Consider the following 16,904-nt stretch of genomic DNA (forward strand, 5'->3'; position numbering starts at 1 on the left):
ATGGCATGGTGGATCATGAAAGGAGCATGAGCAATTTGACACAATCTCAATTAACAGGTTCCTCAGGCAGCACTTTCCAAATCCACGACCACTACCACCTAGAAGGACAAGAGCAGCAGATATATGGGAACACCACTGTTGCTAACTTTGCCTTAGTTTAATTGCTCTGTTTTATCACCTTTGCTCTTGAGTCGCCAGATATCTTCATGATACCGCCACGTGGTTCAAGTCCGAGTGATAATCAATAATCCAATACACCGATTAGTAAGATTTAAATCAAAGCACATTTATTATACACAGTAATCACTACTCATGCATAAATTCTACGTCTAAGCTACTTCTTACAACTAACAGGCATATACTTAACTTGGAACTGGCCCACCAGGTCAGGGAAACAAATGGCCTTTCGTTCGGGTTCTGAGCATGCGGGATTCGAAGTTGGTACAGATTGATAGGTAGGAGTGCCTATCTCGTAGCGAGCGTTGAAGTAAGACTTACAGGTTCGATCGGCTGCTGAAGAGTGACGAGAGCTGGAAGAGAGCTCGAAGAGAGCTGGAAGCGAGCCGAAGAAGAAGAGCGACTTGAACTTGGGGCTCAATTCTTATAGTCCCCAGGGGCTTCCCGCCTTTCGGGGCTGACCCTGTACCTGGTCCCAAGTGATTGGACTTTGTCCCAATCACTTGGTTCGATTTTCTCCAATGCTGGAGCGGTTCCCTGATGGATGGGCGGTCTTGAGGTGGTCGTTCACCTCCTTTTGTGTAGGCTTCTGCTGGCGCCGAAGAGTCTGGTTTTGCTTTATGTGTCTAAATGTTGCTTATTGTTCCCGGGGATTGCTCATTAGTATGCAGATGGCTGGTGTTTTGTTATGCTGATGGTTGCTGGTATCGATCTTGTCTGGCCTTTCCAGAGGTAAATACACAGTCAACCTGCAGCTGCTCGTTTTTGTCCTGTTGGCTGACTTTCCCATCAGCCTTTGCCGTTCGCCATTTTGAATTGGGAGTTGGCCATTTTAAGTAGCTACACCACCACCTGGACATTCCCCTCCAAGTCACTCACCATCCCGTTTTGGAAATATACCATTGTTCCTTCACTGGCGCTGCCTCAAAATCGTGGCACTCCCTCCCTAATAGATCTGTGAGTGTGCCTACACTGCAGGGGCTACAGCGGTTCAAAGAAGCAGCTCACCACCCCCTTCTGATGGGCAATTAGGGATGAGCAATAAATGGTCCCCTAACCAGCGATGCCCGCACCCCATAAATTAATTAGAAATAATCGTAAGTTCAATACACCAATTGTGTCAGGAAGCAGCCAGAATTGATTGGGAAGGAGGAGGCCATTTGGCCCTTCGCGCTTGTGCCACCATTCAATAAGATCATGGCTGTAAACTCAGTTCCACTTTCTTGTTTGCCCCCCTTAATCCTTGACCCTTGCCGAACAGAAATCTGTCTAATTCAACTGTGACGAAAGACCTAGCCTCCATACTCTCTAGGTAATACATTTCCACACACCATTACAACCATTTGGGAGAAAATGTTTCTCCTCGTCAGTCTTAAAGGGAGACCGCCTTATTTTTAAATATGTCTCCCAATTTTAGGATCGCCCTTCGGTTTTCTCCCTGTCAAATCCCTTTAAGATCTATATGTTTCAATAAGATCACCTCTCATTCTTCTAAATCTAAATGGGTATAGGCCCAACTCCTTCAACCTTTGTTGGGGGTTTACTATAGGCCTACAGGTCCAAATGTTGGGGGTTTACTACAGGCCTCTCAACGGCCAGTGGGAGAAAGAGGAGCAGATATGTAGACAGATTTTGGAAAGATGTAAAAGCAACAGGGTTGTTGTGGTGGGTGATTTTAACTTCCCCTATATTGTGTGGGACTCAATTATTGTGAGGGGCTTGAATAAGGCAGAATCTGTAAGGAGCATCCATGGGAGCTTCTTGAAACAATATGTAGGTAGTCCACCGAGGGAAGGGGCAGTACTGGATCTGGATCTGGCCAGGTGGTCAAAGTTTCAATAGGGGAGCATTCCAGGAACAGTGACGATAATTCAGTAAGTTTTAAGGTATTTATGGATAAGGATAAGAGTCGTCCTTGGTTGAAGGTGCTAAATTGGTGCAAGGCTAATGATAACAATATTAGGCAGGAACTGAAGAATTTAGATTGGAGGCGGCTGTTTGAGGGTAAATCAACAACTGATTGTAGTGATATGCATCACTGTATATACACAAGGGGTTACTGTAAATACACTACAACTACATAACCACTAGAGGGAGCAGCAGAGAGGAATATAATAGACAAACAGGAAGTCACTGGGGCACTCTACACAGGAACGGCAGCTGGTGAGCAGGACACAGACAGGCAGCTCAGATGTAACATATAGTATAAGCGCTGGAGAGAGAGAATGAACTCACACAATAAAGCATCTACTTCAACTGTACGACTACGAGCTTTATTCAGACACAAGGAATAATACATGGTACCAGGGGACTTCAGAACGCTTACTAGAAGATTACAAGATGCAGACAAAGAAAGACCGAAAACAGAAGAAAACTCGTACCGGACATTCGACGTGGGGAGACTTTGTTGAGTCGATGAAACTCGTTGGAACTCCACTGCAGCTGAAAACAACCGGTAATTTAAGTCATAGATGGAAACTTTTTAAACAAACGTTCGAACTATATATCGTAGCTAATGATTTGAGCATGGCCTCAGAAGAAACAAAAATAGCACTGCTACTAGCAGGACATGAAGCTAGAGAAATCTATAACTGCTGTAATTACTTGAAAGGTGAAGACAACACCAAATTAGAAGTAATACTCAAAACATTTGAAGATCACTGTAACATCAGTAACAATGCTGCTTTAAGACATTCAATGCCAAATTGCACAGGGGATGAGTGATGCAAAACTCAAACAATCATTATCAGAACAGAAAGGTTTAACGCTGGAAATCGTGATTGAAAAGTGCAGATCGCAAGAAAAAAATAACATTAAGTCTTTACCAAGAAAGAACACTGAAAAAGTTCTCCTCCACGGGTCTAAAGCAGTTAAAATCGCATCTGAGCACATTTTAAACAACCCAGGGATCAAAAGACGCAAATCTGCTTCTGTGCATGCGCAGGAAACTGCAGCCACACATGCGCAATTGAAAAACCGCTTCTGCGCATGCGCAGTCAGAAGAAGATCGAACACCGTTCAAAGATTGATCTGCGCATGTGCAGTTGAAGAAAAAGTGCACAGTAAAGGAAAATCAATTTGCGCATGCGCAATCGATTCCTACGCTTTACGTCACGAGCGTTATGATGTCAGAAGACTCAGACCACGCCCACTTAAAGGGGAATTGCCCGAAAATCACAAACAAGACTCTTAAAGGCATAAAACCAAAACATTCAACCTCAAAAGTCACAACATTGCCTGAACTTCTACCAGCAGTTGAAAATAACTTTGGCAGCACCCTATAACAAGCAGTTTGCACTACCCAAAGTGAACAGCGCAATGAAAAATCCGAAACCAAAGAAGATGATTTGTTCATTGAACATGAAGAGTACAATAACAAATCCGAAACAAAAAAAGATGATTTGGTTATCAAAAAATACTACTCCGACATGGCTGAGTTATTCAGATATGCTAATCATAGCATCAGCGACACGGTTGAAAAGCTCAACATGACTCTACTCATGGTAAATGAATTCAACACCATGATGCAATGGCAGATCGTTGATACATTTCATAGATTTCATAGAATTTACAGTGCAGAAGGAGGCCATTCAGCCCATTGAGTCTGCACCGGCCCTTACAAAGAGCACCCTACTCAAGCCCAAGTCTCTACCCTATCCCTGTAATCCAGTAACCCCCACTTAACCTTCTAAGGGCAATTTAGCATGGCCAATCCACCTAACTCGCACATCTTTGGGCTATGGGAGGAAACTGGAGCACCCAGAGGAAACCCATGCAGACATGGGGAGAATGTGCAGACTCCGCACAGACAGTGACCCAAGCTGGGATTCGAACCTGGGACCCTGGAGCTGTGAAGCAACTGTGCTAACCACTATGCTACCATGCTGCCCCAGATCTGGGTGTGCATGTGCACCGATCACTGAAAGTGGCAACGCATGTGGATAAGGTAGTCAAGAAGGCATACAGCAGGCTTGCCTTCATCAGTAACACCCTACCCAATCTCACAACTCCATTCTATCCCCACAACCCAGTAACCCCACCCAACACAAAGGGCAATTTTGGACACTAAGGGCAATTTAGCATGGCCAATCTACCTAACCTGCACATCTTTGGACTGTGGGAGGAAACCGGAGCACCCGGAGGAAACCCACGCACACACTGGGAGAACGTGCAGACTCCGCACAGACAGTGACCCAAGCCGGGAATTGAACCTGGGACCCTGGAGCTGTGAAGCAATTGTGCTAACCACTATGCTACTGTGACAGCAACCTGTCAAATACCCAAGAAGAAAACAACGCCACATAGATAGTACTGACCGACTCCATTGAGAGAGCCCAGATCGACTCCACAGAGAAAACACTGCACGACTCCACACAGAGAGCGATGGAAGACTCCACAGAGAGAGCGACGCAAGCCTCCATGAAGAGCTCGTTGACAGACTCCATAATGGAAGCAATTAAAGACTCCAGAGCGCCAACTGTGCACGAAGAAGACCATGAAGGTCTGTCCACCTTATCTGAGCAACCAGAAGCAGACTATTAAAGTCTACCAAGCTCACGTGAACAACAAAAAGACTATGAAAGTCTACCCAGTACACATAATCAACAAGAAGACAATGTAAGTCTACCCACTGTGTGTGAGACAAGTGACGAAGAAATCACAATTCCCAGAGAAGATACACAAGATCACAGCGAGACTGACAGATCTGAGCTCGTCGGTACAAAAGAACTCAACAATCAAAGTAAAACATCTCATGAGTCCAGTGAGACCACGTCAATTGAAACCTCATCTACTCTAAACTACCCACAAGAAAATGAACTCTTGAAGATTTTGACTCCAGAAGAGGAGCACCAAGGAAGCAAAGAGGAATCAAATCAACCACAAATGACTGATGTCATCAAGATCAATGCAACATCAGATCATTCCCACAATCCTCAAGAAGAAACGGACAATGAAACATCAGGGGCGAAATTCTCCGGTATTGGCGCGATGTCCGCGACTGGCGCCCAAAACGGCGCAAATCAGTCGGGCATCGCGCCGCCCCAAAGGTGTGGAATACTCCGCATCTTGGGTGGCTGAGCCCAAACCATAAGGGGCAAGGCCCGCGCCGGACGAATTTCCGCCCCGCTAGCTGACGGTAAAGGCCTTTGGTGCCCTGCCATCTGGAGCGGAAATGACATATCCGGGCGGCGCATGCGCGGGAGCGTTAGCGGCCGCTGACGGCATTCCCGCGCATGCGCAGTGGAGGGATTCTCTTCCGCCTCCGCCATGGTGGAGACCGTGGCGAAGGCGGAAGGGAAAGAGTGCCCCCACGGCACAGGCCCGCCCGCGGATCGGTGGGCCCCAATCGCGGGCCAGGCCCCATGGGGGCACTCCCCGGGGCCAGGTCGCCCCGCGCCCCCCCCAGGACCCTGGAGCCCGCCCGCCAACCGGCGCGGCGTGATTCCTGCTCCCGCCGAATATCCGGTGCTGGAGAATTCGGCAACCGGCGGGGGTGGGATTCACGCCAGCCCCCGGCAATTCTCCGAACCGGCGGGGGGTCGGAGAATCTCGCCCCAGATACCACAAAGGACACTGATACCAACAACTGTGAGAATGACTCACATTATCCATACAGAACAGTCATTGAGCGCAACAAGAACAACAAAAACCACAAGAAGCACAACAGAAACAAGAACAACAACAGCAACAACAAGAAGCACAACAAAAACTACAAGCACAGCAACAAGAAGCACAAGAACAACAACAAAAAGCATAACAAAGACGACAACAGCAACAACAAGCACGACAAAAACAACAACAAAAACAGAAACAACAAGCACGACAAAAACAACAACAAGAACAACAATGAAAACAACAAAGACAGAAAGGACAGAAACAACAAAAATGAAACAACGACTTGTACATCATGGTACAACTCTGCACATGAAGGACAATGCAACAGCACACTCCAAAACAATGACAAGAGTACAAACGTACCATGGCATGACAACGAATCTCACAAATTCACATTTGCTCCAGAACAAACAAGCACACCAGCTTTCAAGGCAGATGACACTCTAAATCGATACTACAAGCACAGAAAAAAGTCCACGTCAGCCAACGTCAGTGGTTCGACCATTCGAACACCTCGTGATAACTTGTTGGTTACTTAAACACAAGAACACTGATGACATTCACAAAGAAATTACAATATCAACGTCACCATGTCAATAACAGAAGAAGAAGAAAAAATCTCAACCGAATAAATTCATAAAGTTGGACTGATAAATTATCTTATTAAGATTGGACTCTTTGTATAATCATCAATAGCATCACAACTTGTACATATCATCATTTATCTACATGTTTTGTACAATTTTCTTTAACAAAGTACAGACACAGACAGGCAGCTCAGATGTAACATAGTATAAGCGCTGGAGAGAGAACAAACTCACACAATAAAGCATCTACTTCAACTGTAAGACTACGAGCTTCATTCAGACACAAGGAATAGTACACTGATATGAGGGAGTCTTTCAAATGTCAGTTTTCAGGACTGGCACATTCCAGTGAGGATGAAGGATAGCATGGCAAGTTTCAGGAACATAGGATAACGAGGGATATTGTGAGCCTAGTCAAAAGAAAAGAAAGCATTCGTAAGGGCTAGAAGGCTGGGAACAGACAAAGCCCTTGAGTAATATAAAAAAAGTAGGAAGGAACTTAAAAAAGAAGTCAGAAGGGCTAAAAGGAGTCGTGAAAAGTCATTGGCAAACAGGATTAAGGAAAATCCCAAGGCTTGTTATACATATATAAAGAGCAAGAGGATAGCCAGGGAAAAGGTTGGCCCATCAAGGACCGAGGAAGGAATGTATGCATGGAGCCAGAGGAAGTGGGTGAGGTACTAAATGAGTACTTTGCATCAGTATTCACCAAAGAGAAGGACTTGGTAGATGAGGAATCTTGGGAAGGGTGTATAGAAAGTCTGGGTCATGTTGATATCAAAAAAAGGTAGTTGTCATGTTCTTGTGCTAAGGCCGGTAGGAATGATGCACAATAGAACATCTAGTTCTTGACTAATTAAAATAATTTATTATAAAACAAATACTTGGTAAAGATAACAATAAGAACGGGCAGCACGGTGGCGCAGTGGGTTAGCACTGCGGCCTCATGGCGCCGAGGTCCCAGGTTCGATCCCGGCTCTGGGTCACTGTCCATATGGAGTTACATAGATACATAGAACATACAGTGCAGAAGGAGGCCATTCGGCCCATCGAGTCTGCACCGACCCACTTAAGCCCTCATTTCCACCCTATCCCTGTAATCCAATAAACCCTCCTAACCTTTTTGGACACTAAGGGCAATTTAGCATGGCCAATCCACCTAACCTGCACGTCTTTGGTCTATGGGGGGAAACCGGAGCACCCGGAGGAAACCCACGCAGACACGGGGAGAATGTGCAGACTCCACACAGCCAGTGCACCAGCGGGGAATTGAACCTGTGACCCTGGCGCTGTGAAGCCACAGTGCTAATCACTTGTGCTACTGTGCTGCCCATTCTACCGAGTATGCACATTCTCCCCGTGTTTGCGTGGATTTCGCCCCCACAACCCAAAAATGTGCAAGCTAGGTGGATTGGCCACGCTAAATTGTCCCTTAATTGGAAAAAATGAATTGGGTACTCTTAAATTAAAAAAAAAAAGATTAACTATAAGAAATATGTTACAAACTACTAATACTAATAAATTATCCTAGAGCTACTGCAAGTATGACTATTTACCAACCCAACTAACTCCGAACTCCTTGAGATACAAAGTCACATGGCAGATTTACACTGCCACCTGCTGATCGGAGGTTGTGTGCAGCATTATATACATGATAACTTATGCAGATCATTACATCCCCTTTCCTTTGTAATGTAATTATTTACATTCATTACTTCGTTTTACAATACAATACGATATGCATAATTCTTTAGAACATTTAACTGTTTACAGTCCATCACAAATTCAGTCTCTCAGATTTACGTCTTTGCCTTGTTGATCTTCTGAGCAGTGGTTGAATTTGTGACCTTGTTTCATCTTCATTTGTAGATGTGGATGTTTCTTGTTGTTCTTGCATTTGGGCATTTTTAGTTTTTTCTGATTCTGTATGCTGAACTATCTTTTTCAACTGTCTTAGGATTGCTCATAATTTCTTCTTACGGAAATTCTTCTCATTACAAAAGTTTGCTGAACTTTCAGCAGAGCTCTTCTGTTTCTCCTTAAGACTGTGCCATCATCAGTGATGATTATATACGAACTTGGACCTTCCTGACACAGAACCTTTGCATAATTTTACCATCCGTTCCCATGGAATCTTCCAGTCTGACTGTGTCATCTGGTTGCAATGGTTGGAGTTGATATGGGCCAAAGTGCATCATGGAGTTCACCTGACCCACAACTTCTAATAGATTGTGGTTATGGGGAGCACAAGGGCCTACTCTGCAGGTGTGATGCAACAGAGATCTACAGTACTTTTAAATTAAAACAATGTTTATTTATGAAACCAGTCAACATTTTATAAACCCACAGTGAGCATCTTAGCAACTATCAACACCAATAAATCCCCAAAGAATACAGTACTCTATAAGCAACTCTTAATCTTTCTTTGCAACATCCATAAGACAACAAAAAAAATGTTTTACAGAAAGACATCAGGTTTAACTTCTCTACAGAAACAGATATTATTTTTAAATCCCCAAAGGATCTGGAGACAGTCTTTAGATTGCAGAGAGCGAGACTAATACACCTTCTGGCTGTGACTGCAGCTATCCAGCTCTCAAAACAAAACTAAAATACACCCTGTAACAGACAGCCCAAAGCAAAAGTAAAAGCAGACAGACAGCCCAGCTCCACCCACTCTCTGACATCACTGATAAACACCTATTTCTTAAAGCTACATCCACTACAGCTATTTTATAAACACCCATTTCTTAAAGGTACTCTCACATGACAGAGTCTTCCTGTGGATTTGTCGTCAAATCTGCTTGAGGAATTGTTATCAAATCTCCTTGTGGATTTTTCCTCAAATGTCCTTTGCCTCCTTTTTTGAAAGGTTGGTTTCCTCTCTAATAGAACATAGAAAAATACAGCACCATGTTGTGCTGAACCTTTGTCCTACATTAATCATAGATTATCATTGAATTTACAGTGCAGAAGGAGGCCATTCGGCCCATCGAGTCTGCACCAGCTCTTGGAAAGAGCACCCTACCCAAAGTCAACACCTCCACCCAACACTAAGGGCACTTTTGGACACGAAGGGCAATTTATCATGGCCAATCCACCGAACCTGCACATCTTTGGACTGTGGGAGGAAACCGGAGCACCTGGAGGAAACCCACGCAGACACGGGGAGGATGTGCAGACTCCGCACAAACAGTGACCCAAGCCGGAATCGAACCTGGGACCCTGGAGCTGTGAAGCAATTGTGCTATCAACAGTGCTACCGTGCTGCCCTTAAGAACAAATTAATCTACACTATATCATTTTACCGTAATCCATGTACCTATCCAATAGCTGCTTGAAGGTCCCTAATGTTTCCGACTCAACTACTTCCACAGGCAGTGCATTCCATGCCCCCACTACTCTCTGGGTAAAGAACCTACCTCTGACATCCCCCCTATATCTTCCACCATTCACCTTAAATTTATGTCCCCTTGTAATGGTTTATTCCACCCGGGGAAAAAGTCTCTGACAGTCGCCCCTCATCCTTCTCCGTTCTAATGAGAAAAGGCCTAGCACCCTCAACCTTTCCTCGTAAGACCTACTCTCCATTCCAGGCAACATCCTGGTAAATCTCCTTTGCACCTTTTCCAAAGCTTCCACATCCTTCCTATAATGAGGCGACCAGAACTGTACACAGTACTCCAAATATGGCCTTACCAAAGTTTTGTACAGCTGCATTGACGAATGTGATATAAAATAGTTACTTTAGAGTTACTAGTTAATGTAATGTAGAAATAAGCCACTTTGATTCTTGCAGTTAGGGACAAAGGAATTTGAGACCGCATGGAAAAAGCAGGAAGAGGTGTGTCTATGAGAGTGATGCTTCATTGATAGGGGCCAGAGAAAGGGATTGGAAGTGAGCCAATCAGAATAGATCGAACAGGTCAGGAGGGACATAGGCTGACCTATGTCCGTCGAGTATGTGAAACTTGATACCATTTGAATTGATTTTGCAGAGATCCCTTTGTCTTTTAGTTCAGTCGTTTTCTGGAATGTAAGAAGCTGGATGTCTCTTACATTTCTGTAAGATGATTCAAGCTTGCAAGCTAAATAAATAACTTCTGTTTACGTGCGAATCCGTCTCAACTTTTATTGAGGCCAGACTGACAGAGAAAGAAATTTGGAGATCTACATTTGGTGCCGAAAACCGGGATTTCTCTGGGCGATCCTGATCCAACTGCAAAATCAGAATTAGACTGATTATGAACAGGAGGACGGGAACAAAGGGCCCTCAATGTAGAAATGGAAAACGACCAGCATTGATTGTTCCCCTCTTCTTATCGTCTGATTAGTCTGGTCACTCGCGGTTGGCACAGAAAGACCGCCTCGACGAAATCACAGGTCATTCTGGGGATTAGCACTTTAATTGATGGGATTTCATATTGTTGTTTCGGCTTGGGTTAGGGTTTTGGGCTGATGTGACTTAAATAATAAAGGTTCAGTCTATTATCAGGGTTCAGAGGCTGATGTGACTTAAATAATAAAGGTTCAGTCTATTATCAGGGTTCAGAGGCTGATGTGACTTAAATAATAAAGGTTCAGTCTATTATCAGGGTTCAGAGGCTGATGGGACTTTAAATAATAAAGGTTCAGTGTATTATATGGGTTCAGGGGCTGATGGGACTTCAATAGATGGAGGTTCAGTCCAGTATAACTGTTTTTAAATCTGAAGATGGTTCAACTCTATGTGTGAGTGTTTTAAATATATAGTTGATTAAGCTAAAATTGTCTCCTTGGACTGTAAAGTTCCAAGGTCTAGTTGAGATTGTGAGGAATGCTGCATATTGGTTGAAGCAGAAGTCTCTCAAAGGGTTAACAGCAGCAGGCGGAGTTGAAAACAGACAGTGCTTCTCACTCAGGCCTTGAGATAACAGCACCAGTCTGCAGTGTAATCGGATACCTTTCCTTTGAGTCAGTGAACACCAGCAAAGTTACGTTTTGAATTAATTAAAGGAAACCAGTGGGTTTCTCCACCTCTTTGATAAAAGTTATTATTTTCGAAAGCAATTGATTGAAATTGCCAGAATCTTAAATTTTACTTACTTGAAATAAGGTTTATCTCATTTTATCTGGAGATTAATAGAAACTTAAAGAAGATCATGGACACCATTTTAAAAAGTGTCAATCTGGAGATGATAGTTGATTTTGCTAATACTTATGATAGTTGATTTTGCTAATACTTATGTGTATGTAACAGAAAAAAAACTTGTTAAAAGAAAAATTGTTAAGATAAAGAAATAATTAAGTTGTAAATGTTATACAAGTTTGTGTTAAGCAAATTGTAAATTTAGTTCTGAGTTGAGATCAGAGCTAAGCTTGCAAGTTGCAGTAATTCAATTTGAATTTTCAAACATTTTTAAGTTTAAAAAAAAAGAGCAAATAGAGAAAAGAAGGACACAGATCTTGAATGCGTTGAATAGCACATTTCAAAGGCCCATAAATCTTTCTGTTATCTTAGACCTAAAACCTAGGAAGATTGACGAGCCATAGGAATGTCTGGGGCGTTTTAATGAAATCTACCGGGGGCAGTCAGGCGATTTGCTGTATCAAAATGGTCAGAATTCCCCTCAATACTGTGCTATGTTAATGCATTGCCTACCACCTTCTGTGGTTACTGCTGTGAAATGTAATAACATGAATTGGACAGAGAACGACCCTTCCCAGATGGCAAGGGCAGTCAGATTTTACTGGAAGAAGGGTGTAGGCCAAGAAGGAGGCTCAGTTACAAAGGTTAAGACTGAGTATGTAATGAAAAAGGATGATCTGCGATCCCAACAAGCGGCAGAAATGGTAGTTTACCAGCAGGAGCTCCAATATAGTGACTTTGGGTGGGTGGATCAGCGAAGAGGAGGATGAGACAACAGTGCTATATTTCTATCACCCCCCAGTGGTGGACGTTAGACATTGAACAGCCACTATCACTGCATCACGTTACCCTGGCCTATGACAGAACTGGACGAAACAGGGAGTTGGAGGACAAATACCGGCCATTACTTGAGACCGAATGGCCAGTCAAGGTTACAGCCACAGTCACAGGAAAAGAAGGTACAGCCGATTTTGTTACAATATCACCACATTTATGGCCACAGTCAGCTTCGGTAAGCCCTCATATTACACGTCAGGTCCATGACCAGTACCATGCCAGGGATATGGGGCGAATGGTCAGCATCTTACCGCAGCTCGTCAGAATAGGTATGAGATATACCTTTTGAACAATCCACGTCTGACATTTAAACACTGTACCACTATCAATCCAGCCTGTTTTCTTAGTGGTCCCCCTGTCCATGAAGACGCACCTGGCCACGACTGTTTAGCCTTGATTCAGGAAACTACCACAATAAGGGGCGATTTGAGTGACATTTCGTCAGAACAACCTGACATGATTATGTGTGGTCAAATATCCCACCGGGGTTTAGTTAATGACCTACTGCAGGCCCCCCTTCTGCCAGCGCAGATTTCCGTTATTAAATGCGCTGCCCACACGAATGGTACAACCCCAGTTGACGTTGGTAATGAACGAGCAGATCGTGCAGCGCGCACAGCCGCACAAATTCAGCAAGTGATGGTGCCTAAAATGTTAAGTCAGACTAAACGATCTACTATGAATGTGTCTGCTTCTGACAAGCCAATGCCAGACGTCATAAGGTTACAGGAGGACGCTCCTGAGAGTGATAAACAAATGTGGAAACGGTTAGGTTGTACATATGATTCTGTTTCCTCTTTATGGACCACGCCTGCACATCAGACTTGTATGTCTGATGTACTGGCTTTATGGGTCATCGAATGTGTACACTTTGCAACTCATTGTGGGGCTCGAGGGACTAGTGATTTGTTGCTGGACACTTGGTGGCACCCTAAAATGCAGGGGTTGGCCCAAAGTATCAGTAATCGGTGTTTGATTTGTCAGCAATATAACACCGGAAAAGGTATCCCTTGTGGGAAGGGGCAAACCCCGTTGCCCAGTGGTCCCTTTGAGACGCTCCAAATGGATTACATTGAGTTGGAAAGGTGTCAATGTTACAAATATGTTTTGGTCATTGTGGATGTGTTCAGCAGATGGGTCGAGGCGTATCCGACTATCTATAGTAAAGCTGCTCCTGTGGTTAAAGTCTTGATGAGGGAAATCATTCCCCGGTACGGTATACCAGCTCAGTTAAGTTCTGATAATGGGCCTCATTTTATTGGACAAATTAACAAGGAGTTTTGCTCCCAGTTGGGCATACGCCAGCAGTTACACTGTGCTTACAGACCGCAGGCAGCCGGGGTGGTTGAGAGACACAATCAGACCCTCAAAACTAAATTGGCTAAATTAAGAGCAGACACGGGACTGACATGGCTTAAGTTGCTCCCCGTTGCCCTCTTCCAGCTGCGGGTTACACCTGCGGGACCAGCCCGGCTCTCTCCCGCCGAGATTCTTTATGGCAGGCCTCTTAGAATTCCTTGGAGCCTGCAGGTTCCCAGACGGGTTCAGTTTCATCAGATGACTGAAGAAATGACCACCTATGTTCTAGCCCTTACGCAAGTGCTTAAGGAACTCCATGGCCCAGTCCGTGCGGCTCACCAGCCATTGCCCCAGTACCTAGCTCACTTTCAGTCCAGCCCGGTAGTTATGTCATGGTCAAAAATTGGACTAGGAAGGGGTCGGAGCCGCGATGGGACGGGCCCTTCCAAGTTCTCCTTACCACCCCCACAGCAGTTAAAGTGGAGGGGCGAAGTGCTTGGGTCCACCTACATCACTGTAAATTGAGTCCATCTCCACTACTGTAAAAGGTCGGATACTAACCTGCCTCCCTTCTCCAGTGCTATTTTACAGGTGTGGAGCATGATGGAGTGGCTACGCATCGTCTGTCTGATATTTGGCCTCACTTCGCTTGGCGTGTTATTGGCGATGGACATGGAAAAGGGGAATATTATGTATCTGTGTAGCCCCAACCAATCTACAAGGATACATCACCTATGCAAAGGTGATGTTCTTCGCTGCCCCCATATACAAGGACATGGTATCGACTCATGGAAGGTCATCAAAGTTAAGGAGAATGCGGGAGTCATGAAGCAGCTGCACCGGTCCCGGCGATGGGAAGGGAACATTATATGGACATTGCCTTGTTTTTGGAATACATGTAAATTTGATTTTGGATGTGTTAAAAGTGGTACAATAAAGGTAACATCAGGCTGTCAGAAGAGTGTAGGAAGAGACCATGAGAAAGAGAAAGGGACTAGAGAGAGGACGGGGCGTGTGAGAAGGGAAGTACAGCTAGAACGTAGGTTACCGGGAGATGCACTTAAGTTAATTAAAGGCCAAACTGAGGAAAACCCGGGTAGTATGAATCTCTTCTACCAGATTTACCACCGTCTGTATGGCCAGGGACGGGTTGTCTGCTACCCAAACCCCGCAGCGGTGTCTAGGTTATTTTCTGTTTCACCGCTTTGGGGCACTCCCCAAACGGTGGTTCATTGTCAGCGTTCCGAGCCATTGCCCGAGCAAGTCACTCTTCCTTACGATCCGGATTCAGCACCACCGGCTATTTGCCTTCCCCTTCCTCGGGGTAATCCCCACTCACAGTACGATAGGCTGCGACGGTGGAGGGCGTACATACCTAGCCACTTCACTCCCAATAGGGATTCCCGGTCGTACGAGTATTGCTTCAGCAGTGAAGGGTACGGCTGTTTGCTGGTAGAGGTGGACACAAATATAACATGTCTGTTTCCCACCTGTACGGACAGGAGGTGCCATATCACCCAGGCGTCTGGCCAATGCGTTTGTTATAACACCACTTGCGTTCCATTGAACGCTGGCCTCCAGCTCCTTTGTGGCTGGGCGAATGTCTCTCATATCACTGTTGGGAATAGGGCTTTCTGCATTGCTGGGCGGCCCGAATGGGCATTTCAAAATTGGATAAACTGGGCTACTGGGAGGTCCTTACGCAACCGATATGCTGATTGTGATGCTAGTCTCCACACGGAACAAGGATACTACTTTTTATTTAATGGTACGGCGACCAACGTTTTGTCACCCCATTTCCCCGCCGAATTGCTATTGGGACTCTAGTCCCTACCACAGTCCCCTGCCCTTCGGCGTGGAACCTGCATAATCAGTTAGCACGCCGGGCAGTCTCTGCTGAATTTTGCGAGAACTGGGAAAAACCTCAGGTTCTCGCACCCAACCGGGGCCACTCAGCCGGGTGGGGCATTCTGAGCGTATTGACACTGGGAGGTGTGGGGGGTTCCTTGGCTGTTAGTGATCGGAATTATTTTATTTGCGGCCTTACCATCTTGGGAAATGAAACCTTGGGAGCCCTCGGGGCAATAACTAAGGAGTTGTCTCAGCTACGGTTGTTTGCAATGCAGAACCGGTATGCTCTTGACTATCTTCTGGCCCGTGAGGGTGGGGTATGCGCCATAGTACAGGGCAAGTGGATCATGGGTGTTCAGGACTTGACCGCTAACATTACTACATTTATGGATCGCATACGGGATCACTTGGACGGGATGCAGGATCCTGACTCTTGGGGTAACTGGGGATCTGGAGGATGGAAGGACTGGTTGATAAATATGGCCATGTATCTAGTGGTAGCTATCGGCTGCATCTTTGTGGGCCTGGCCATCCTTAAATGTGTGATGGGTAGAATGCGGGGTGCACTGGATCAGATCACCGCCCCAATCACCGAGAAAAAAAATTTAACTGTTAAAATCCATGAGGGTGAAGCAGATAAAGGGGGGCTAAGACAGGAATTGGAAATGCAGCGACGGATCTTTTTAGATGAGGTACCGTAGCTATAGATTGGATAATTCGGTTATCATGGAATGATAAAAGGAGGGAATGACGAATGTGATATAAAATAGTTACTTTCGAGTTACTAGTTAATGTAATGTAGAAATAAGCCACTTTGATTCTTGCAGTTAGGGACAAAGGAATTTGAGACCGCATGGAAAAAGCAGGAAGAGGTGTGTCTATGAGAGTGATGCTTCATTGATAGGGGCCAGAGAAAGGGATTGGAAGTGAGCCAATCAGAATAGATCGAACAGGTCAGGAGGGACATAGGCTGACCTATGTCCGTCGAGTATGTGAAACTTGATACCATTTGAATTGATTTTGCAGAGATCCCTTTGTCTTTTAGTTCAGTCGTTTTCTGGAATGTAAGAAGCTGGATGTCTCTTACATTTCTGTAAGATGATTCAAGCTTGCAAGCTAAATAAATAACTTCTGTTTACGTGCGAATCCGTCTCAACTTTTATTGAGGCCAGACTGACAGAGAAAGAAATTTGGAGATCTACAGCATCATCACCTCACGGCTCTTAAATTCAATCCCTCTGTTAATGAACGCTACCACACCATAGGCCTTCTTCACAGCTCTATCCACTTGAGTGGCAACTTTCAAAGATGTATGAACATTGACCCCAAGATCTCTCTGCTCCTCCACATTGCCAAGAACTCTACCGTTAACCCTGTATTCCGCATTCATAGTTGTCCTTCCAAAATGG

At 44.9% G+C, this 16,904-nt stretch overlaps 1 protein-coding gene across 2 annotated transcripts in view; it reads left to right on the forward strand.

The window, feature by feature from the left end:
* Window positions 1-16,618, forward strand: part of LOC140398316 (uncharacterized) — a 37,887-nt gene extending 21,269 nt beyond the window's left edge. Inside the window, exons 1-2 of one of the 2 annotated variants that reach the window (XM_072486868.1) lie at window positions 10,275-10,763; window positions 14,223-16,618. In XM_072486868.1, coding sequence (XP_072342969.1) covers window positions 14,245-15,471 — 1,227 coding nt within the window. In that variant the 5' untranslated portion in view covers window positions 10,275-10,763; window positions 14,223-14,244 and the 3' untranslated portion in view covers window positions 15,472-16,618. Of the gene's footprint in view, window positions 1-10,274; window positions 10,764-14,222 lie in introns of those variants that run through there. The other variant, XM_072486866.1, reaches the window with a different exon arrangement.
* Window positions 16,619-16,904: the final 286 nt, after the last annotated feature.

Source organism: Scyliorhinus torazame, chromosome 21 (genome assembly GCF_047496885.1).
Source record: "Scyliorhinus torazame isolate Kashiwa2021f chromosome 21, sScyTor2.1, whole genome shotgun sequence".
NCBI classification, from domain to species: Eukaryota; Metazoa; Chordata; class Chondrichthyes; order Carcharhiniformes; family Scyliorhinidae; genus Scyliorhinus; species Scyliorhinus torazame.